The sequence below is a fragment of the Dermacentor silvarum genome, chromosome 11 (assembly GCF_013339745.2).
Source record: "Dermacentor silvarum isolate Dsil-2018 chromosome 11, BIME_Dsil_1.4, whole genome shotgun sequence".
Classification (NCBI taxonomy): Eukaryota; Metazoa; Arthropoda; class Arachnida; order Ixodida; family Ixodidae; genus Dermacentor; species Dermacentor silvarum.
This window is the reverse complement of record NC_051164.1, coordinates 43188105-43211223: the sequence shown is the minus strand read 5'-3', so window position 1 is coordinate 43211223 and position 23119 is coordinate 43188105. Positions and strand designations below refer to the sequence as shown.

General features: G+C 45.9%; 1 protein-coding gene across 1 annotated transcript; it reads right to left on the bottom strand.

Moving 5' to 3' along the window:
• Positions 1-535: 535 nt before the first annotated feature.
• On the bottom strand, positions 536-22843 carry LOC119432538 (zinc finger protein 658B-like). The gene is made up of 6 exons (XM_049658284.1): positions 22763-22843; positions 11018-11162; positions 6939-7062; positions 4170-4378; positions 2974-3097; positions 536-1182 (listed from the first exon to the last, which is right to left on the bottom strand). Exons 1-6 carry the CDS (start codon positions 22841-22843, stop codon positions 993-995), a joined length of 873 nt encoding a protein of 290 aa, XP_049514241.1. The 3' UTR covers positions 536-992.
• Positions 22844-23119: the final 276 nt, after the last annotated feature.

The following is a 23119-nucleotide window of genomic DNA, read 5'->3' as shown; positions in this document are numbered from 1 at the left end:
GGCCACAGATCAATAACAAAAATTGACAATCACTTTAGCATACGCCAAAGAGGATGAAGGTGAAAGCCTGCGCACTCACGAGCAATTCATTAAAAACTTCACATTCGCATTCGAATGCATTGCTACTTCTCAATAATTGTTTTCTCCTAGCAAATTTCGTGGGTTCCAGTGCCTTAATTGACGCTACCTCTACTGTGCCTTAATTAACTTCACCCTAATCAACACCAAAGTCGTGATTTCGACTCTCGCCGAAGGTCGACTCCACTAAAGGTCGTGGGTTCGAGTGCCCTAAATAACTATGTATTAATTAACTGTGCCATGATTAACTTCGCCTAAACACCAAAGATCATGGGTTCAACTCCCACCAAAGATCGAGGTGTCGACTCCCACCGAAGGTCGTGGGTTCGAATGTCTTGTACGTGTTTTCGCTTAAAGACATTGAAAGTCGACTGAACGAAAAGACATTCATCATACACATAAAGCCTTAATCACACATCGTTACTTCAAACTCGTTTTATTTTAAGATATACATTTCCAAGTCATGCTGCGGTTCTCGTTCGCGTCTGCGCAGCGTCTACACAGAGCGAGCCCCCGTGGCACGCATTCCTCCCGTCACCACTGACACCAACCACTGACGACAAAAACTTAGGCTTCGCCATTGCGGGCTCTCTATCGGCCACTCCAAAACCGTGCGCACGGAAGGTTAAGCGGCGGTGCAGAGAGAAATCAATGTTTCCACGTCATATGCCTGTCGAAGGTTCTCTTTTTTTAGTTTTCAATCAATGCCAAAGCTGCACTTCATATGGTGATATGGACTTCACAATTTCCGGTCAGGTTATACAAAATTTGTTTTGTTTTCCAATGCCCTTTTTTTTCTCTCGTTATCTTCAGATACGTGGGACGTATTCCACCAGTGTGGAGTGCGGATATGCTTGTTGAGATGAAGCTTGTTTGCAAAAGGAATTAGGACGTTCATGACAGGCGCAGTGTTTCTATCCCGTGTACGCGCGTCGGTTCACGTGCAAACGGGCCATTTGCGCAAATATATCGAGGCATTCTGGGCAAATGTGACCGCCATCTCCCATTCCCGGGGGGAGTCCAAGGTGGAAGCGGTACTGGCAGACGAAAACTTTGCTGCAGACGTCGCAGGCGCATTGCCGGCTTCTTTCCCCGATAGCTTTCCTTGAAATAAAGGGGAAAAAAGTGTTATTAAATGGCATTCTGCCCGCTTGTCGTGCCAAAACAACTCGGCAAATTTATTAGTGAAATCATGTAGAGGAGTACTTTCTTGCGCTACATACCAGAAGACTGGGACTTAAAAACGCGGACAAAAGTATGGTGGGTAAATGCAACAGCAGCTACAAAGTAGCCCATTTCATTGCCCTTTCGAACGCACAGAATACCTGGTGTGTATTTTCTGTTTATTATGATGAATCGTATGGGCCAACCGAAGAACACTCAGGTTCTGACCATATGGTGTAAACATGCCAGATGAGAATGTGTGCGCATTTAAATGCGTTTCTCTTCAGCTAACGGAAATTGTTGTCGTTAATTTACCCGTCTTACACCAAAATGAGCGGGCATACATATCTTGGCCCCTCAGTACAGGCCCCACCTACGGTTCTGAATACACTTCGTCCGCTGCCTGCCCACTTTATTTTTACGTCTACAGGACAACAATGGCCCATGTCTGTCGTGTGTAACTATATTTCCAATATTTCAAACTATCCAAATACGAGTATTTTGCTACAACAGACTTAAGCTCTGGTTAATGTTCTCTGTCCGCTAAGCAAAGTATCCTAAATTATCAGAAGTGAAGCAACGAGAAAAGTTTTAGGAACAATCCCGTAACAAAATGGGTAAGGCGAGCTTTGTTTACGGTTTCCCGGCGGACGCCTAAAAGACATGTGATTTTCGCTCGTAGTCGGTCCTTTACTGGTTTTTGGCACTCTATTCATGTAGCAGTTAAACTTTTTATGCTACGACTATAGTGAGCTTTTCCTTCTAACGGGACCTTTTGCATGTGCCTATTATACAGAAGTCCTTCAGCTGCCTTTAAGGCATGTTTTTCCTTGGTGAATATTAAAAAAATCAACGACATTGCATCATAAACTGCACTATTTCCGGATCGACCCATCAGGCCTCTTGGTCAAAAAAAAAAAAGGAAAGGAAAGGCGTGTCAACTGAAGTCGTCGCAAAAGGCAACGTCGACGCCCATGCTCAGCGTTGTAAAAGAAAAAGCGAATGAAACAAATTCGTTACAATTTAAAAAAGAGGATATGACAGGAGTTGTAAAGCCTGATGTTATAATGAAGAAAATAAGTCAAATAATGCTAACATAGCATGCAATTATGCGACATTGCATCACATTCATCAAGAAGTATCACACATTCACCAAATTGTTACCTTTCGTTTTCATAATGAACGCTTCCTGGATATCGAGAACCATTTTGTCCTTGCTCTTTCCTAGGATACCCGTATGTCACCGAAGCGTGGCTCACACCCACATGAAGACACAAATGTTTGCTGTCCTTATTCTCAACAATGAGTACATGTTCTGTCTTTCTCGATCGTAGACGCAGCGCGTCGTCTGACTAACCCACAAAATTACTCGGTCGCAATTTATTTTCTTTTTTCGTTAATATAGGCAAATAAAAGCTGGAGAGTGGTGATGTGGGCTTGTTGGTTGTTCATGAAATAGCATGCACTGTAGCGCAGCGAAAACAACGGCACAAAAATAAATTGAACACCGAGACAAGCGCTTGTGTCTGTGTTGCATTTCTTGGTTCCTTGTTTTAGTCGCGCTACACTACATGTCAAATGAAAACTTTTCTTGTTTTTCTGGCTTTTTGTTGTATCTGCATAAAGCTGGCCTTCATACCATTACACTTAATTTCATCATGAAGCTTACAGATAGGTCTAATGTCCCACTCACTAAGCTGGAGGAAAGTTTTTAAAGGCACCCGGGATCACCTTGCGCCGTCTTCAGATGTGCTCGAAACCTCCCCTCCGACCGGGCTTGGGTCAGGCATTGCGGGGCCTCTGCTGATGGGCTGCGGTGCAACTGAAGAACCGGCGCTTGCTTCCTCAGCCGTGTCTGGACGTCCCGAGAAAACAGCAGGCGGTGATTGTTAGTCACATTGCGGTGAAAATATAACCTCGCGATATCAAAAGAAACATTTTCACGTTAAATGGCCCACTGCATGAGCCTCATCTCGAAAATTAGTTACGTAGTGGCTGATGTATACTAGTCCACAGGGACTATATCACCATCCTCATCAGCCGACATTTATGTCCACTGCAGGACGAAGGCCTCTCCCTGCTTTTTCCAATTTACCCCTGTCTTGCGCAAGCCGATTCCCTACTTGCACTTGCTAATTTCCTAATTTCATCACCCCACCTAACTTTCTAGCGTCCTCGAGTGCTCTTTCCTTCCCCTGGCACCTGTTATGTAACTATAATTGTCCACCGGTTATCTATACTTGGCATTACATGGCCTCCCTAGCTCCATTTCTTTCTCTTAATGTTAGCTAGAATATTGGCTATCCCCGTTTGCTCTCTGATCCACACCACTCTCTTCCTGTCTCTTAAAGTTAGGCCTAACATATTTCGTTCCGTCGCTCTGTGTGCGGTCCTTAACTTCTTCTCGGGCTTCTTTGTTAACCTCCAAGTTTCTGTCCCATATGTTAGCACCGGTAGAACGCAATGATTGTACACTTTTCTTTTCAACGACAGTGGTAAGCTCCCAGTCAGGATTTGGCAATGCCTGTCGTGTGAACTCCAACCCAATTTTACTCTTCTGTAAATTTCCTTCTCATGATCACGGTCGCCTGTTAGTAATGGACCTAGGTAAACGTACTCCTTTACAAACTCTAGACGCTCATTTCGATCCTGATTTCTTGTCACCTTGCCAGGCTATTGAACTATGTAGCTTTAACCTAATATATATTTAACAGAGGAAATCATTTTGACACCTCGACTCCAGAAAGTCATCGCAAGTGAGGGCGACGAGGAAACTGTTGCAGTGATTAAGGTCAACAGATATGCACCAGTGTCTGTAGCCTTAACTGGTGTTTGCAGTGATACAAGTAATAATGTGCGGTGATCGCCCGGCTTTTGGCGGTTACAAGCGTCCCTACCACACTCAGGACATTGATGAAATCTTTCACCCTTGTGTCGCCGTTCGTGCTTGTCAAGTGTGTCCTCCGACGCCTTGGATTCCCCACGCTCCTCGGCGACCGATTCCTCGTACGCGTGCACGGCCAGGTGTCTTCTGTATTGATGAAAGCGGCTAAAAAGAAACCTCCTGCACAAGCGACAAGCCTTGCCTCCGGCGTCGACCGTCTTGCGCTCGCCTTTGCTGGTGCCATCTGGAATCCTACAAGAGAAGACATGTCAGGTTTTTATACGCCAAGCTTGGCTAGTGTCTCAGGAAATTCGGTACGGTTCCTTTTCTTTAGTGGAAGAACTATGAAGATAGAACTTTGCCTTTACTCGAGGAACTGTGGCTCCCTCTACATTCTCACCTGGGGAAGTGAATGGACGGAAACAAACAGGAGCATGTTCACGTGGCACATTGTGCATGAAGGGCGTCCATCGTATTGAGCAGCGCGAATGCTCAACTGAACTTACTCAATCATTGGTCACTGACAACTGTGTTTTGCCCTAACCATTTAAAGAAAAAGAATATACTATACTGACCCACCTGAATTGTGTCAGAATATTAAAAACGAAGCATGAAACGCAGCGCAAGATCATTTGCACCACCTGGGGTGTTTTGTGATCTAATCCAATTTCCAATTCCCAAAAATTCCCATTAAGGAAACAAGAGGGATGCTCTCGCAAACATCCAGAACAAGGTAGCCTAAATATTCTGTGCAACAGCCGATGTCTGGTCAATAACAGCACTGCGATGCAAGCCCAATATGCCAATAGCCAATAATTAACCACTTTCACTTGCTGGCTGATAGCACGAACTATTTTTCACTCCTACAAAGCTGACGCTTGGCAGACAGCTGTGATTCCAGGATATCACAGCGATCAGCTTAGCGATAAGTCAGATGTATACAACGGGCTGGCTACAATAGAGAGTAAATTCATTATAATTATATTCAATTATAAAGAGGTATATGCATCTTCTTTTGGGTAAATATTCTGAATTTAATTAATACAGATGTAATAGAACAGAAGTTATGATTGTCTTACGGACCAATGAGGCAAACGACAATCTTAGGATAGCCATCATTTCAGAAATAATCAAGGCACTGCTTGTTTTTGTTAGATGCCTTCGAGGAGGGATATACTGCAGGATAAGGCCAGTCACGTGCTTCATTATATTTCTACAACAATGTCCTCACTATGAGGTTAAGTTCAGTTATTTTTTCGTTAAATTTCACATTCATATTATTTTGTGTTATTAAATATTTAGAAATATAAAAAGATGCTCTTGTGCCTGACAACATTTCAGCCCAGAAACTACTTTGAAAGCATCTTTTGCGATGCAGTTCGCCCTGCTCCATAGGATGAGCCCTCCTCTTCAATTCTAACCTGGTCTGCGGCAATTGTTTCACTTTTTTAAAAGCGAAGCTGCTTAAGCCAGCCGTAATTTGTGGTGCGTAGCAAGAAACTACCAAGAAAAGAAAATAAACTTTCTTGCCGAGGCGGGATTCTAACCCGCGTACCCCCGGTCCCACGGCGAGCTTCGTAACCTCTAGGCTATACAGCCACTTTTTTTCTATATTGCATGGAAATATTAGTAGTTATGCCTGCAAAGCACGCATTTATGCGAACCATAGGATTGCGTTCGAGAGTCGTCGTCTTCGTCCACAGCTGATGCATTCGTACACTCGTGCTCTGCGAGGTGAAGAGGTTTTGCACGCTATGAGAGCGAGAGAGAGAGTGAGAGAGAGAAACGCATTCACGGAGCGGGTCTCCTGGAACGCGGTGTCGGCATTGGAACGCGTTGTCGGTGTTGCAAGCTGCGCTATGCAACGCGGAGTGATGGCCGTAAGTCCGAGATGCGCGAAAAGAAATCATCATCATCATGAGTAATAAGATGAAAAGTTCGCGCGTACTTCCGGAAAATACTGAGCTACAATCACCCAGCTTCGCTGTTTGAAGCGTTGCGCGGCCGAGTGAAAGGTTAATTTTCCAGCCTCTTGTATTTCCTCCAATCTAAGTTTCTGTTTCGGTTTTCAACGCAATTCTCACTAGCCGCATCCAGCACTGTGCTTTCATTGTGCAGTTTTTGCTTTGTGGTCTGCTGTACCAAGGCCACTGGATAAAAAAAAAGGGGGGGGGGGAGGGAATGGTTGATCCAGCGGCCGTGGCTGTCTTCTCGATGGCAGGTATCCCATGGTTAAAACGCGCGAACAACAAGCTTTATATCGCGGGCATTCACTCCGTGTTCGGTTTCTTGCCCGCTCTACGGCCAGCGTCTTCAATACATAGCGTCAGTGGATGCTCTCGACAGCGAGCGCGCGCCACCGTCACTGAGAAGAGAATCGATTTTCTTTTCTGCGGCACAGATTGCAACCAAACATGTTCATGAGCTTGCTCAGACGTCTAGGAATCCAAAATAAGCAAACTAAAAGTGCGTTGCTATGACGAAAATCGCTATTTTAGCCAGGCATAACCCCTGCATACACCCTTAGCTAGAATATTGGCGTCCATGACGTGTTTGGCGGCTCCGCAATTACCTCCGGCCCTCGAAAGCATTGGCTTCGAGACCCGTTTCTGTTACTCAGAGGCGGAACAGTCGCTGAGGCGTAAGTTTGGGAACGGCAACTAACGCGTCCGGGAACTCGCTTGCCCAAGAGCACGCGCCGTTTGCATGGCCGCCTTTGTATCGGTGGTAAATGTATAACCACAGCGATAACGGGCCAAGGGGGCCAGAAATGCTTATTAGCTTGAAAATTTTCACAAACGTTCAGGCTTACCTTGCGCGGCCTTTTAATGAGAGTGTGGATCCGTCCACACCCGCGCTACCGGTATTTGCGGTTGCGTCATTGCGGCTGGTGGAAACCGGCACCAGGGAACCAGTCTTTCCGGACTTGGCAATATCTGTACACAAAGAGTAATGTACTTGAGAAAGGTGGGGATTTAGGCTTGTAACAGCGAAGCTGTTCTAAGTCGAGCCTTCGCCGTCTGTCCGGCGCTGTCACGCAGGGGACAGGTTCCGGAGCTCACCGCCAGAGGACATGCCAAAGGTAGGAGCAGGGAAAGGTCACAAAAGGTCCATATCGGACGCCGAATCGTACTGCGTCTCTCCTACTTCACGGCAGCAAGTTCAGGGTGCGTTCAGGGAGAAAAAAAAATCATATTTTGACGACTAAAGTTGGGAGGGCGTTCATTATGCGAGTGCGTTCATTACGCGAGTAAATACGGTAAATATAAGCTGATGACAAACAAGCCGGTTCCAGGTTAATTTTATGCGGACGACATTGTGTTGCTTGCTAACAAGCAAAGTCATATGCAACATCTGGCTGATATCTGTGGAGAAGAATGTGAGAATTTAGGATTAAAATCTAGCGTTCAAAAATCAGTTTCTATGGTATTCAATGACAACAGTGAACAGACAGTGTTGATACAGGGCCAGGAAATACCTCGGGTAAAAAAATACAAATACTTTGGTATATGGATAAACGAAGGCGATAGATGTCTGGAGACACAGGAAAAAACAATAATAGCAAAAGGGAAGAGAAAAGCGGCCATAATGAAACACAGATCGCTATGGGGATACAATAGGTACGAGGTGCTCCGGGGTATGTGGAAAGGTTTAATGGTTCCAGGGCTTACATTTGGAAATGCGGTTGTTTGCTTGAAGTCAGGGGTATAATCAGGACTCGGTGGCAATCCAAAGGTCAGTGGGACACCTCGCGTCGGGAGCCCACGGGAAGACTACGAATGAAGCTGTGCAGGGTGATATGGGCTGGACAAGTTTTGAAATAAGGGAGGCTCAGAGTAAAATTGATTTTTTGAAGAACGACTGAGGAAAATGGAAGAAAGTAGATGGGGTGCGAGAGCTGTTCAGGTATTTGTACAGGCAAAACATTTACTCACAGTGGAGGAAAAGAACTAGGAAGCTTACCAGCAAATATGCGACCGGTATGGCCAGCAACACGGCAACAAAGAACGTCAAACGCAAAGTGAGACAGGCTGAGACAATGTCATGGGTGGCGGCAATGGAAAAGAAACCGGCTATGACTAACTACCTCAAAGGAAAATACGAAATCAGGAAAACAACAATTTATGATAATTCAAAGGGAAGCTCCTTACTTTTCGAAGCGAGATCAGGGTGCCTTAGAACGCGTAGTTATAAAGCGAGGTACACCAAGGACGAAGACGCATGTGTTTGCTGCGGTAAATCTAGGGAAACGATGGAACACGTTTTATTGGAATGTCAAAAAATCTACCCAGCTGCCAGCCTAGGCTCCTCTGACCTCCTTGAAGCCCTTGGGTTCAGGGATAGCAAGGGCAAAATAAGCATGTCTGCTATAGAGATTAGTGAGACGCGGTTGGAGGTTTGGTGGCAATAAGTAGGGAGACCACAAACAACGGAGAAGTACAGAAACAGAGTTGCCAGTAATGGTTCATAAAGTTTGATGCTGGGAATTCTTTGTATTTGTGTGTTCTCAAAAATAAAGGTAGGACATTAGCCAAAACCATAACCAGAGCTTGGTGGCGCAACCAACCACCCCGTTTCAAAGGGGACGCTCAGCATCCATCCATCCATTCATCCATCCAACCATCCGAAGCCCCGCCGGGATGGGAGTGTAGCAATCAGAGGGCCCGCCGTTGGGAGGAAGGGGCTGACCAATCAGAGCGCGCGCCGGGGGGGGGAGGAGGGCAGGGGGGAAGAGGGGTATAGGAGCAGGTGTTTGGCCAGCAAGCGTCTTTTCGCCCCATGGATTCCGCTCGGCGCGAGCAGCAGCGGGAGCTCGCACGAGAGCGGCAGCGCCGACTGTCGCGCAAATCCCGAGCTTCGAGAGCGAGAAGCGCAAGCCAAGCGCCAGCGGAAGCAAGCTAACCCCGAACTTCGAGAGCAGGAGGCCGAGCAGAGACGTCCTTCGGCTCTAGCAAAACGATAGCCCAAAACCCAACGAAAACGAGGACAGCGAGAGGAAAGACAATGAAAAGCGCGCGAAACACGAGGTCAAAGTTCAGGGAACGACCACCAGCTTCGCTGTTTTCAGATTTCACTGCGTGGAACCGGCTGTACTTTTTAACTTTAGGTGCATGTCTGCTCAAGTGTCCTGGTCCGCAAGGCACTGTCTACTGCTCGTACAGTGAAACATGGGCTGACAGCCGCAGTTATTGCACTGCGCAGCAAGCCATCTTCCCGTCTTAATCTTCGCATTATTTGCGTCTTGCGCAAACCATGGCTTAGACAGCAGCCTGTTTGCCCCACGTAAAGCCAGACATGCACACGCGCGCGCAGGGATATACGAGGTTCAAAATATGACGGGATTTTGACTGCGATAACACTAATGTCGTCTACCTGTTCGAACACACAATTTGTAGCATGCCAACAGACAGACTGCTTTCCGAATACGTTTCAATAACCACTACCTCCCGCCTCATCTGCGGCAGGTAGTAGGTGCAATTCCCACCGCCGCTGGGCACCCACTGGTTCCTAGAGGCACAAGCGTACCCCGGCCTGGCGTTCGGCTTTCTCAGGGGTGATACGCATGGAAAAGGAGCCTGCGCCCTAAATTCCCGTCGAAGCCCTCGTGAGCACAGAACGTGTTTACGTGTTTCACTAACCACGTAAAATTAATCCCACTCGCTCCCGCTCTCATCACATATCTCACATATCTCATCACACATATCTCATCACACATATCTCATCACACATATCTCATCACACATATCTCATCACACATATCTCATCACACATATCTCATCACACATATCTCATCACACATATCTCATCACACATATCTCATCACACATGGCGCGTTAACGCTGCAACATGTGCTCTGCTCCGTCGAGGTTCGCATGAGCGGGCCGAGTTCTTCACCAGGCATAGCATTCAGCCATAGCAGAACGTGTGCATGCATACTGCCCCTGTCTTGGAATTTCATGCGCTTTAAGTACTCGGCCACGTAGTATGGTGCGAACGTAGTAACTGAAAAAAAATAGCCCAGCCCAATTTCATCGCAAAACTCGATAACAACCCCGCAGCAAAACTCGGACTACTAAGCGATGTTCAAGTGGACATTAATGCTTTCGCATTCACAACTCATAAGTGCTTAAGTGGGACGGATTTTTTAAATTGCACACTTCTGTACTGTCGTGGCTACACTATTGCGTCAGCATGCCGTTGTCTTTGAGCTGTCGCCTGAGCAGTGTTAATAACTTCTTTGTAGAAGAAGCAGTTCTCTGTCACTTTTACTCTGCACTCTCCTAAGAGTTACTTGCTGAAACTAGCTGAACCAGTTGCTCCCAATGTGGGAGCTATGCAGTGCAGACTTCTCTTCGTACATTCCTAGAAGATTAGGGCTTCGGGAAATGCATGCGTCTTGAAAATCTGTACCTCTACAATTCGGACGATCCCTAGCAAGATTCTAGATGAATTGTATTTTTTTCCTTTATTTAGCATATTTCTCTACCCTCGGGAATGCATTATTTCGTGTGCCTCTCCTGTGTTTCTGTGCGCAGTCGCCTGATAGTGGTGCCGCCGACGTTTGCAACTTTATACAAGTAGTGTTTTCCTACTTTTATTCTGCACACTCCTACAAGTTATACATGTTGCACTCTAGCACACGCGCTACGGCCGTACTGTGTCATCCCAATTCCTTTCCATTGTTACCTCTGTATTGTACGATGCACCCTCATCTTTTTGTTGCAAACTAGTCTACTACGCAATGTTGCACCAAGACTAGTCGAATTGCATAAAATGGCTCTTGTTACGCGCGTTAAACCAGTCTTGGTGATATAAGCTGGTCCCCGGCCGAAACGAGAATAGATATGTTGTGTTTTGCATCCCCGTGGATTTCTTAATATTTATACTCACAGTTGTTCTTCTGGAAGAATTCCCTTCCACATTCGGGATGTTGACGTGATTCTTCACCTGTGAACTGGCTTTGATGCTGGCTGAGCGTGTCATTCGACCCTGAGCATGCATCACAATCGGTACAGATTGCGTAATCATACAGGTGCTAGGCCAGATGCCTCCGGTAGTGATGCTAACAGCCGAATGCCTTCCCGCAATCGCCGCAGACATGGGAGCGCATGTCGGCCGAGCTGCCCTGCGCGTCGTTTTGGCCGGTGACCACGGTGGCTCCATCGGGTGTCCTACAAATAGACGCATATCTGGACCTCGGACGCTGAATTGGAAGGTGGGCCAGGAAATATCAGGCATTCTTTTATTTTCAGCGTGTAACTGTGCACACGGAACATTGCTTGATTAATAAAATTGAAGCACTAAAGAAACACGTCAACGAGCAGGACAGATCCCAGATTTTCAACAAAGTTTTATTGAATAAAGCAACTAGATTACATACACGCAAATAAAATCAAACATACGCATTAGTATTTTGTTTAAAACCTCAAATTCTTTACTCCGATACGGAAGAGCAAAGGCATGATTATGGAGCTCGGTGTACGGTACTCCAGATCACTTTTCATCACCTAGAGTTTTTTTTTAACTATTTGCTGCCACCCCAAAAAATTACCCATGTTTCGTGCGTTTACGTAAAAATGTTTAATTTCAAAACGTATTAGCCGCAACGTGTACCAGGATACGTAAATTTGGATCCTAGTCGTTTATGTTTCGAATGGATTTACATACAGAAATAATTGCTTAGATGATTTTGGAGAAGTCTTAAGTGAAACTTCAAATAAGCACCTCAATAAACAGGAAAGAAAGCTATACTTTGCTATTTTTAGTATAGCCCCTGCAGACACGGCGTCCACATTCGTGGACGCGACATATTAGCATGAAATGCTTTGGCTCCCGTTGTCGGCGACCTTCACGTGACCTTGAGCCAAAAAACAGAGCCGTTATCCGGGCACTCAAAACGAGATCATCCGGGAAACCAGTCAAAACTTAAAGTGCGGTCCCTGGCCCCCAACCCTTGGTACAGGATCGCATTACATACGCTAGTTACGCTCCAAACAAGTTACAAAAATATTGCTTCCAGTTCTAAAAAAAATTAAATTATGGGGTTTTACGTCTCCGGAAAATTTCGACAACCTGGAGTTCTTTGACGTTCACCAAAATCTGAGCACTCGGGTGTTTTCGCATTTCGCCCCCATCGAAATGCGGCCGCTGTGGCCGGGATTCAATCCCGCGACCTCGTGCTCAGCAGCCCAAAACCATAGCCACTGAGCAACCACGGCGGGTTGCTTCCAGTTCTTCCCTAATGTTTCTTCACAATATCACTCAAGCTGTAGCATCTAGTACGCTGATGTTTTAGTGGTCATTTCCCACAGCGACCTTGAAAAGGCGGATACAGGGGACCTAAGGCCGCACATTTTCAGCCGACCACTTCATGCGACAAGAAGAAAAATTCCAAAGTGTGTTCGGCGAAAGCCTGTGGCCAGTCGACTGACTATGCCATGTCTTTTTTTTTTTTTTTTTTTTGTCGTCGGTGTGACCAACTGTAACGCTAGTGAACTTTGTAGACCACTGACAAATGTCTGTTCCTAGCGTGTTGGTTGAAATCCCCGACAATGACCATCGGCCGATGCCCGACGCTAGTTGGTAGGATGCGATTCACAAAGGATTTGGCTGCTTCTTGTCCGAGGTTTGGGGCCAAGTACATACAGACTACAAAGAGCCCAGTCGACAACCTGACTGCACACGCTTCACCAGGCCACAGCTGGCACCGTTCCAGGGCACGGACGGACGGATGGTTGGACGCCGCCGCTGTGCCATCGCGTGATTGCTGAGAGAGTGTAAGGGGGAGAGGCCACAGCTGTGGCGGCGCAACTGTTGCTATGCGCCGCTGTGCCATCACGTGATTGCTGAGAGAGTGTGAGGAGGAGAGGCCACAGCTGACACCGTTCCAGGACACGGACGAACGGACGGACGGTCGGACGCCGCGAGTATGAGCCATTAAAGGTTTTCGCTTTAAAAGTAGTGAACGACGCTGAACGCGTTGGACTGTTGCAAGAAGAAACGCGGTTGAAGGCGGCGGCACCACACGCAGCAAAAGACGCCGTATGGTAGCCATTTCATGCTTACATCTACTCTGGATTACGGGAGAGCCAGCAATTTTTTTGCCATTTCTGTGCAGCGGTGGTAGGAAGTAGAGCACAAACATTAAGCTTGGGGTAAATTGAACATCCTGCTAACCTATATTACTTCCAGTTTACTTCTGTGTGATATGTTTCGTTACAGAGTACCGCTTTGGTGAAGGCACTACCGTATTTTACGAGATGTTTGACGCGAAGCATGTCCGTAGCAGCCTCGAAATATTTGCTTTTTCTTTCTTAAAATGCTTGTGGCCAAGAAATAACTACTGCATGAAATTCAAGTGGGTGATTCAATCTTTCTTCTTTTTGAAGAAACTTAGCATGACTGACTTTACAATATTTAAATATTTAGTTACCCTAATTATGATGGCTCATCATAAAATGCACGAAGATTCGTTCTACTACCATGATTTGCTTTTAATGTAGTGCCAGGCACCCTCGCATAACATTATGTATGTTTCACACATGTATCGACTGTCGATCATAATTCATGTCAGAAGGGATATGTACTGAGAGTAAAAAGAAAAATCGGAAATATAGAATATGGGCGCCTTCTGTTCCCCAACTACTGTAAGTTAGGCCACGCAAAAGAAAAATTATGTCCGTTTTTGGTCCATGGCGTGAATATTACGCATATTTATGGCCATGCTACGCGGGAAAGCCGTGGCTTCGCAAATGTGAAAACGGGTAAACGCTTATTGTGCAGGAAACATTTTTTTTTGTTTTACTCCTTGCAGCAAGCTCCCTGTTATTACATTATCAAGGCCCCCAAAGAAATGGCTCTAAGGTTAGGTCCACGTGCTTTGTACTGCAACTGTGCAGTAATGCACGGTTTAATACAGTGTTGCATAGTACTGTACAGTATTTCATGAAAATGACGGGTCAACTACGGCGATGCAAATGAAAACAAGGTCGGGCGTCAATATCGTATGCCATTTGTTAGTTTTTTTTTTTTACCCGCTATGACGCCTGGCCAGGTGGGCCGATCCCGAATTCTTCCAAAGGGTGTTATTCATCTAAACACGCAGGTCATAATGTTCTCATCGTTTTCACTAAATGCGATGTTTGTAGCGTTTATCGTTCACCCTGGCAGCCTATTAAGTTCTACGTTGTTCCTAAAGCACACTGATGATGCTCTGGAGAGTATTCATACGCTTCTACTCGCCCGCGCAGCCCGCCGTAGTTATTGAATGCTCACAAAGATGGCGCGGCACGCTCAGTGATTCCCACTGTCTCGTGCGCGCTCCCTTATACCTCCACGCAGGCGTCACACGAGCGTGAACAACGTGTACTCGATGGTGTACTCGGTCCCGTCTCGTGACCGCGTTCGAGTTGCAGTATATGGTACAATGTAGTCAATTTTAAACTTTATTGGCACCTAGTACGTCCGTACCATCATATTTACCTACTCTGCGACTATTTCTCTACTTCCGCGTCATTGAGATTTATAATTTGGCACCATTTTCAGGTCCCCATTGCCTTTTCGTTAACAGGTTATACACACTGATATCCGGATGCCAGATTAGCTAAACCTGTACGAAGTTGCCAAAAAGAAGGTGTCAAAGGAATTTGCGCAGGCGGTGGTGAGGTCGGCCTGATATCGACTGCATGCTCAGGTGTGTAGTGGCGTAGCCAGGTACGGAGAACTCCCGGGTATGGGCTCTAAGCCGAGGGCTTTCGCCGTAGTACATTTACTTGACTGGCACGAAAATGAACTGCTTATAAATGCGCTCTTTTTTCATCTCAATGCAATTGGCGATAACAGTTTCAGACACGCTGGAACAATTAATAACCAATGGTCCAACTGAACAGAGTTTATTACAGGCGTCGCTAAGTACTGCAACGGAAGGGGATCATGGTTTAAAAAAAAAATCATGAACCATTCCACTCCAAGGGTGGATGACCAGTGAAGCTGCTTAACGCACGACAGAGAGGTGACAAAGAATTTTGAACAAAGATACGAACATATTTCTTCTCCTGATGGGTGGTCATCGTGACGATAAGTACTCACACACATTCGCGTATCACCAGCTAATAAATCTGCCCGTCACGTAAGACGAAAGGCGGAAATATTTAATTTATGGAAGAAGACAAATTCTGCACTTTGTTTTTTTTTTTATCGTGAGAGCGCTCTAAAGCCTTTTGCTGAAGTTCAAGATCTGAGCTGTCTGAGAACACCATTGAAAGAAAGCAGTGAAGGAAATTATTGGACATAATGTAACCTTGCCAGAAAACCCATGTTATCAGCACAAACATGTAATTGGAAAGCTTCTTGAGCAATTTGTGTCCACACATCTCCACATCTATCTGCGATGGCTTAACACTCTTCAAAATACAGATGAGCGTTATGCTAGCAAGACTATAGCAGGTACGAGCGCGCAGTAGGGCAACCACATTTTAACCAGATAACCTCGCTGAGAGCTTATGCAGTGAATTAATTAGTGCTTACTTTTGTAAATAAATTCTGTTTGAGTGTTGAAAAGTGTTCTCTGTGCATTTTTCTTCTTCAGTAGCCACATGAACTGCTGCAGGCCTACCCACGCGAAGTCTCCTAATTTTTCTCATAGTTTTATAAGTAAGACGGGAAAACCATAAGAAGCAAGATTGCTTTTAAAAGAGCTTCAAACTTAAAATTGCATCCGAGTGTACAATTCCAGTAATATTTGTGGGACGTTTACCAGTGAGAGAGAGAGAAACGTGGTGGGAAAGGCACGGAGGTTAACCCGAAAAGATTCTGGTTTGCTACCCGGCAAACCCTGCGACTTTTTTGCATTTTCCCCTGCTGCGTTTGTGTTTTAGTCACGATGAATGGCTTTTCACGTCATGAGAGGTTACGTTACGGCGGCTTTTTAGTTTATAAAAAGAAATGTACCTGAGGCGGCGCCTTGAAATTTCCTGACGTAGGGTGCCTCGATGCCCAGATATAAAAGGGGGTAACCTCGCAAACAAATCGTGCCACCTTCAGGTTGCGATACACGCGAAAAGTGTCGGACAACCTCTTTTGAAAGGAGCACCTCTATGCAATCAAACTGTTTATCAGATCGTAAAACAGAAAATCTGCATTTAAATCGCGTCGGTATCGCCCTTAGCACGCCCGCCGCCCTTTCTTTCTGCCCGATGGTTAATCTGCAGCCACCACAGGCCAAGCGCCTCCGTATTGGAAAGAACCAAGATGGCGCCGAAAAGCGTGGGTGCCTCCACCCTGAAAGCGGCGCTGGGTATCGAGGCACCCTACGTCAGGAAAATTTCAAGGCTCCGGCTCAGGTACATTTCTTTTTATAAACTAAAGAGCCGCCTTAACGTAACCTCTCATGACGTGAAAAGTCATTCATCGTGACTAAAACACAAACGCAGCAGGGGAAAATTAAAAAAAGTCGCAGAAGGTTTGCGATGTTCAACCAATATTTCGAATAAGCGCGTTTAACAAAAAATATGACCAAAAACAAAAACACGCGAATGGTATGCATTGCATGGTTCAAGGCATTCTGTGCCAAGCTGAAGTGATACGTGCAAAAGAGCGTAGTATACCTTAGCAATATATATTCCCGTGCTAAATGACCAATAGGACCAACTCACACCACCACGGTAAATGCATCCGCAACAGCGGAAAAATAACAGTACACTTGTGTAACTACATTTACATCAATAGTCACGCTATCTTTGGCATTTTTCTGTATTGACAGCATTTTATGCACTCTAGGATTGTATACTAAGAATTGTTTTGTTATTTTTTTCTATGTTGTATTTTACGCGATTGTGTTTTGTTTGGTTTGCGTAACCTGCTTAACTTTCATACGTTTTTTCAATGTTAGTATTAACCGAGGGTCCCGTTGCAGTCTTTGACTTTGGGACCCTCGTCTGTATATTATCTGTAACCTATATTCACTGTATTTATAGAATAATAAACTGAAACTGGCAATGGGCGAGATCACTGAGGGTCCCATGGGAAAAACAATGATTTAGGTATTTTATTGCTTACGCACTGCAACTGGTTAGACCTCGAGAAAGTGAGGCTGACACACGGTACAATCTGTAAGTAAACAAAAAATTTTTACGTACAGGCCAGGCCTGGACATGCAAGCGCGGACCCTGGCTAAGCTTATTAATGAAAGCCTGGGCCCGGGGCGGGCTGAGTCGAGTCGAACTGAGCCAACTGCGTGGGGTATATAGGTTGACCCAGCCCGACCCGTTTGCAGCGTGTATGTAAACGTGGACGGGTCTAGTCAGCCAGCGCCCAGTCTTGTAAGGGACCATTGAGGTGTCACATTTTTATGCACCGTCAGCGGGAATGATGCCAAGACAAAATTAAGTATAGCACTGTGCAGTGCAACCTGATCGTAATGATAAAAGCCGCGGAGTAGATCTGTCGCAGACCGAAAGGTTTGGGGGCGCAAACAGCCCGATGTACTATCACGATGAAAAGAAACGCGAACAGCGGAGCGCGTGGCCGAAGCATAACTGAAGGTTTAGTGCGCGCCGTTCAGTCATCACCATTGACAGGCGCGCGAGTCCGGTTTGATCGCGCTGTGTGATAATGCACCCCCTATACTGCGTCACTGACAAAGGAAGCTTATCATCTGGTAGTCACGGATAACACACTTGGTGCGATAGCGCCAGCCGGAACAAGACTCTAGCACAATGGTGGCGCCGACTGAAAGCACAGATTCGCCTAGAGACAGTCAAAGCATATCGGAGTTGGACACGTTTCCTCACACTAGCGGAGGAACGCGATGCTGCGCTGACTGTGCCAAAAGCTAATGCTCCTCGAAGATAGAGGGGCCTCACTAAAAGCCACGCTTTCACCTATTCGCGTTTCTTTTCATCGCGATAGTACGGTTTGCGCTGTCATTATACTGCGCCGCTTTCTCGCTTTCAAAAAAAAAATAGACGCAGAACAGAAACAAAAATATCGCACTATAGGGGGTGCATCAATGCACAGCGCGATCAAACTGGACGTCCGCGTCTGTCAATGTGATGACTGGACGGTGCGCACTATACCTTCAGTTATGGTTCGGCCACGCGCTCTGCTGTTCGCGTTTGTTTTCATCGCGTTAGTACAAATGAATACAAATAGGTAAACAAAAGAAAGCTTAAAGTCTACAAAAGAACGCAAGCAGAGAGTATCGGTGTCGCGGCGCAAAGGTCCCTTTGAGTACGCAAAAACTAACACTCGATCCGTCCTTTCTCGGCTCGATGCAGCGTACCGTCGTTGTCTGGACGTCAGAAGCTAGTCCATATGAACGCGGTCATGTGGGGTTCGGCGAGGCCGATTTGCGAATCGACCAACTTCACGTGAAGTTCTTGTAAACGTGCCCTATGTCACGTTTCTAGCCTTTCCATGGACCTATCCGGAACATAGTGCAGCCTAAAGTTTGACCAAGATAACGAGGACTGATGATTCTGAATCATAGTTCCCTCTGAAAGCCGCGCTGATTATTGTTGTTATGACTATGATAACCGATGACAAAAAGTCGGAAGGTGGTTCAAACACTACAATGCGTCGATCAAACGCTGTCGCTTAAGCGCTGCTTTCACAGTGTATGACAAGGTTCGTACAGCCCGTTCTCACCTCTCCTTCCCCAAGGAAAACACTGTCTTTCATCGAATTCAAATAGAGGTTTATCCGCCTTCGAACTTCTTTTGCTTAACGCTTCCCCGCACACCATACGTTGAAGATTTTAAACAGCTGCAATTGCACTGCCCGTGGAAATGTGTTGGCTCTGCCACGGAGTGGACACCGCCCGCCGAAGGACACGCTGCGAGCCGAAAACAATTTAGATGAAGTAGAAATTGTGTGTAGGATTGACCAGGCTCTTCTGTGGGAAAACATCCATGTATCTTGTCCTACAATACTACTGGTCGTATTTGCGAGTGACAGGGTTTCACGAAAGAAAAGCGGAATGACTTACCTACTGCTGGATACAACGGTAGCTGATCCTACACCGGCGCTCCTGCGGCTACTGCTGCGTGTTAATACGCTCATGTTGGACACCGAAGGCGCGTATCCTCGGAATGCTCGTTCGCCGATGTCTGACGCCGGGAGTGAAAAAAGAAAAAAAAAAAAAAAAAAACATGGGTATCGACTTGTCGCTGTATGGCGGTATATCACCGCGCATGCGCATTCAGCGCCAATGAAGAGATGAAGGAAATAAATCGCTTGGGGGACTCGACTGGAGCCGTATCTCACAGGGAAGCCACAAGGATAAGGGCGCACCACTAGTTAAGTGCAAGAGAATCGGACAGTATTTTCGAGGGAAAGAAGGAGCGTCCCAGTGATTGGCGCTATCTTTGCGCACATCCCTCTTTCTCTCGTATCGTCTCGCTTTTTAAAGAAAAGGGCTGTCTTATTCCGGACATCGTGAAATTCCGCCTCTTGTCAGCTCTGACTCACAAGGCTGCTGCAGCGTATCTGACTCCCTAGAAATTCCGCCATTACAGAATTTGACAATAATGAAGGAGATTGACGATATTGCAGAATAGGACTCCCAGGGCAGCAATCCTGCAATGATGCCGTCGGCTCGATTGTATGCAGTGCCAATACCTGGTGTGGTGAGGCCCGTGGGGGTAGAATTGCCCCCCCCCCCCCCCCGTCAATTTTTCTTTTCAGAAAAAAAAAAGAACACGAAAAGAACGCTTTCGCGTGACTCATATGACACCCAATGGACGCAAGGAGCAGGCCGCTTTCGGAGGTGAATGTATGATAAATGTGTGTGCAGTGGGGACGGCCACATTGTGAGTTAGGTGACCAAGACCGGCGAGGAGACTTCGCGCCTAGCCATTGTTCCTCATGCGTCATCCTTGCCTAGGGCTAAAGTTTTGTGTTCGTCGGCACTGATTATCGTGCGATTACCGCGAGCAAGACGCGTCGACGACGACTGTTACGATGAGAGGTCATTGTTGTCAACGCTATGCTAAGTGCCTCCTTCACTCGAACGTTCCAAGAAAACGACACGGCCCGTAACACCAGAACGTTCCTGGTCGCACCCAACACGTGCCTTTCCTGCATTTTGGGTTGCGCCTAACTATAACTAGCGAGTGGGATAAGCGGTAAAAATGGCGCGCACACAAGAAGAGGGGACGAACAAAAGTGATCAACGTGTTTTACCAGGCGCCCCATCAGAAGATTGCGTGTTGACGGAACGCTGCTGAGTGAATAATTTGGGGCATTGTGGCTCCACATCAAACCATCGTCGCTATCTATATCTACCTAAGTCAGTTGTACTGAGTACTTCCAAGTGCCATGACGAAGCTAGATGAAAACAATGCACTGCACGAATCTCATTTGTTTAGATAAATGTGCAAGTTTATTTCGCATATGTTACGCGGAGCTATCTGGATTGATTGAAGGCTGATTCAATTCACTCAAGATGTGCTTATCTTGCTCAAGAATAGTAACCATCATCAATATTGTGAACTAATTGATTTTTGTATAACGACTCGCGAACTTAAAATGACGAATTCTGGGGTTTTTTCGTGCCAAAACCACTATTTGGTTATGAGGCACGCCGTAATACGCACTCTGGATTAATTTTGACCAGGAACGGATCTTTAACGTGCAGCTAAAATGACTTCCAGAGAGCCTTGTTGATGCATGTATGACATAATTTAGGAGCCTAAATATAAACATTTCACAGAGGCGCTTGTCCCGTGTCTACCATTTTCTTTCGTCTCATGTCCGTAATTTTTTTTTCTTTTTTGCGCTCTTAAATCATGTCAGAGTTGGGAAGTACTCTCTTTTCCGTGCTTTCACTTTACTATGGCTTTCTTATCTCAATATTGTTCATGTTTTTATTCCTCGTCAGAGCAGAGGAGTCACCGCCGAGCCAAAACTGAGATCTGATTATGAGGCCCGCGACAGTACGGGATTCCTGATTAATTTTGACCACCTAGGGTTCTGTATTTGTATACACGAGCGTTTTTCTATTTCGCGCCCTTTCAAATGTGTCCACCACTGCCGGAATCAAACCAGCGACTTTGAGCTCAGCAGTACAATACCGCAGTCACTAGGCCTGCTATCACGGCGGTGTCGAGCCGCCCCTCAATTTTCCTGAACGATTTCCTGAACGTTGTCTTTTGCTGAACGAGCAAAAGAAAACTAACTGGCGCGAAACAAGCATTCACGTGTCTCTACTTCACAAAAAAAGAAAAAAAATGAACAAGGTACCTACATAAGTGTGAAGCGTTCGTTCAGTTTTTTTGTTTTTTTAATGCGCCAATAACCCTTAGTTGTTGGCAGTATAAAGCCTGCGTTGTGAGATATGATTAGCATTAAGCTACACGAACTGCGCAAAGTAGGAATACCACACTATCTTTTTTTTCTTTCATTCACCAAAATACTCAATTCGAGTCGTGACGCCGGCCCTTTTCTCAACGTTTAACTAAAGGGCATAAGCACATTAAGTAGCTACATCTGCAGTGCAGACGATAATACTTTGTCAACGCCTACTCAGTGAAGTGCTGACAGCCACGAAAGTTTTCAACGTATACCGAGAAATTGTTGTGCAAAATACCTGGGCCAGTATTCACGAGAACTTCTTACGCTGGTATTGTTCGTACCAAACATTTTCAGGAAGCACGTCCAATGTGATCGATCAGCTGGACCAAGGCAGGGAAAAGTAAAATAAGAGAAACCATAAGAAAGTTCACGGCCTATTAAATTTGAGACAGTTCTTTTTTGCGGGTGGCAAGGTCTGGCTCTCCGTGGCGATAGGACACTGGTCCTATGGATTTAAGCAAAGCCCCTGCTGAAAATACTGGTATTTCCAGAGCACTTCTTTGCATGCGAGCTAATTGTGGAGATACATACCTGAACAACCATTTGGAAAGTTGCTCCAGTAATGCCTCGTATTTAAACCAGACGTACAAAACTAAATTATAGGAATTTGTGGTGAAATTATCAAAGAAAGCCTAGATGCAAAAGTGAACACTGCAGGCTGCTTCTCCGTACTTGTTGACGAAACGACGGATATTGCTGGATTCGAACAGCTTACTGTTTGTGCAAGGTTTTGGTAAAAGCGAAGCTGTTGAATTAAAATAATACTTCGTTCTACTATTCTGGGGTTCAATTTTTAATTGCAAATTGTGGAAAGAGTAAATTTAGGCCTGTCATCATCTTATTCGGGGTCATCTATGAGGGTGACAACTCTCCATAAAACCTGACAAACCGATGGGCTCACCCGTTAGAGATGTGAAACTTCCAAAAATATCGCAGGGGCGCGAAAAACCATGCAAAAGAAAAACGTATTTTTTTTCCCGCGAACTTTGGAAAGAGTGGAAACATACAATCACCATTCTTAGCACGCGGACGCAAAAATAAGAGCCGACGAGGGTGCATGCAGAGACTTGTTTTCAAGTGTTATGGCAAGATGTTGACATTCCGTAACAAATAACAAACATTTTCTTTCTCTCGGATATTCTCGGTAGCTTCTGGAATTCTCGTCTACTAACCACGAAAGCTTCGCTCTATTACACTATTAGGGGTGGAGACCGGTGTCCCTCTGCCACTTCTGAAAGTTTTGTTTTTCGGACTGCGGATGCCATGTGGTCAATCGCATGTTACAGGGTTCACCATGTCCAAAACCTTTATGTCAATCGTGTGGGCGCCTTGAGACGTCTGGAGCGGTGGGAAGGGCACAGCCATAAGTAGATGCTCTTCTGCGAATCGTTTCATACCGCTTGACAATAAATAAAGTATTGTTCCCAAACTGTCTTGCTTTGACTCTTTCATCGACTCTCCCACTACGACAGCTGCCACTGGCTTATGTCTTCCCCAATAGCTCTTGCCAAATGCGGGGGTCGTACTGAAACTAATGCCACCGTCGTTGGCGTCCTCCATGTTGGCTGCTTGCACATTGGCCGGTATCGGACATAGTGCAAAGAAACATCGGATATAGCGAAAAAATAATAGCCGCTGCTG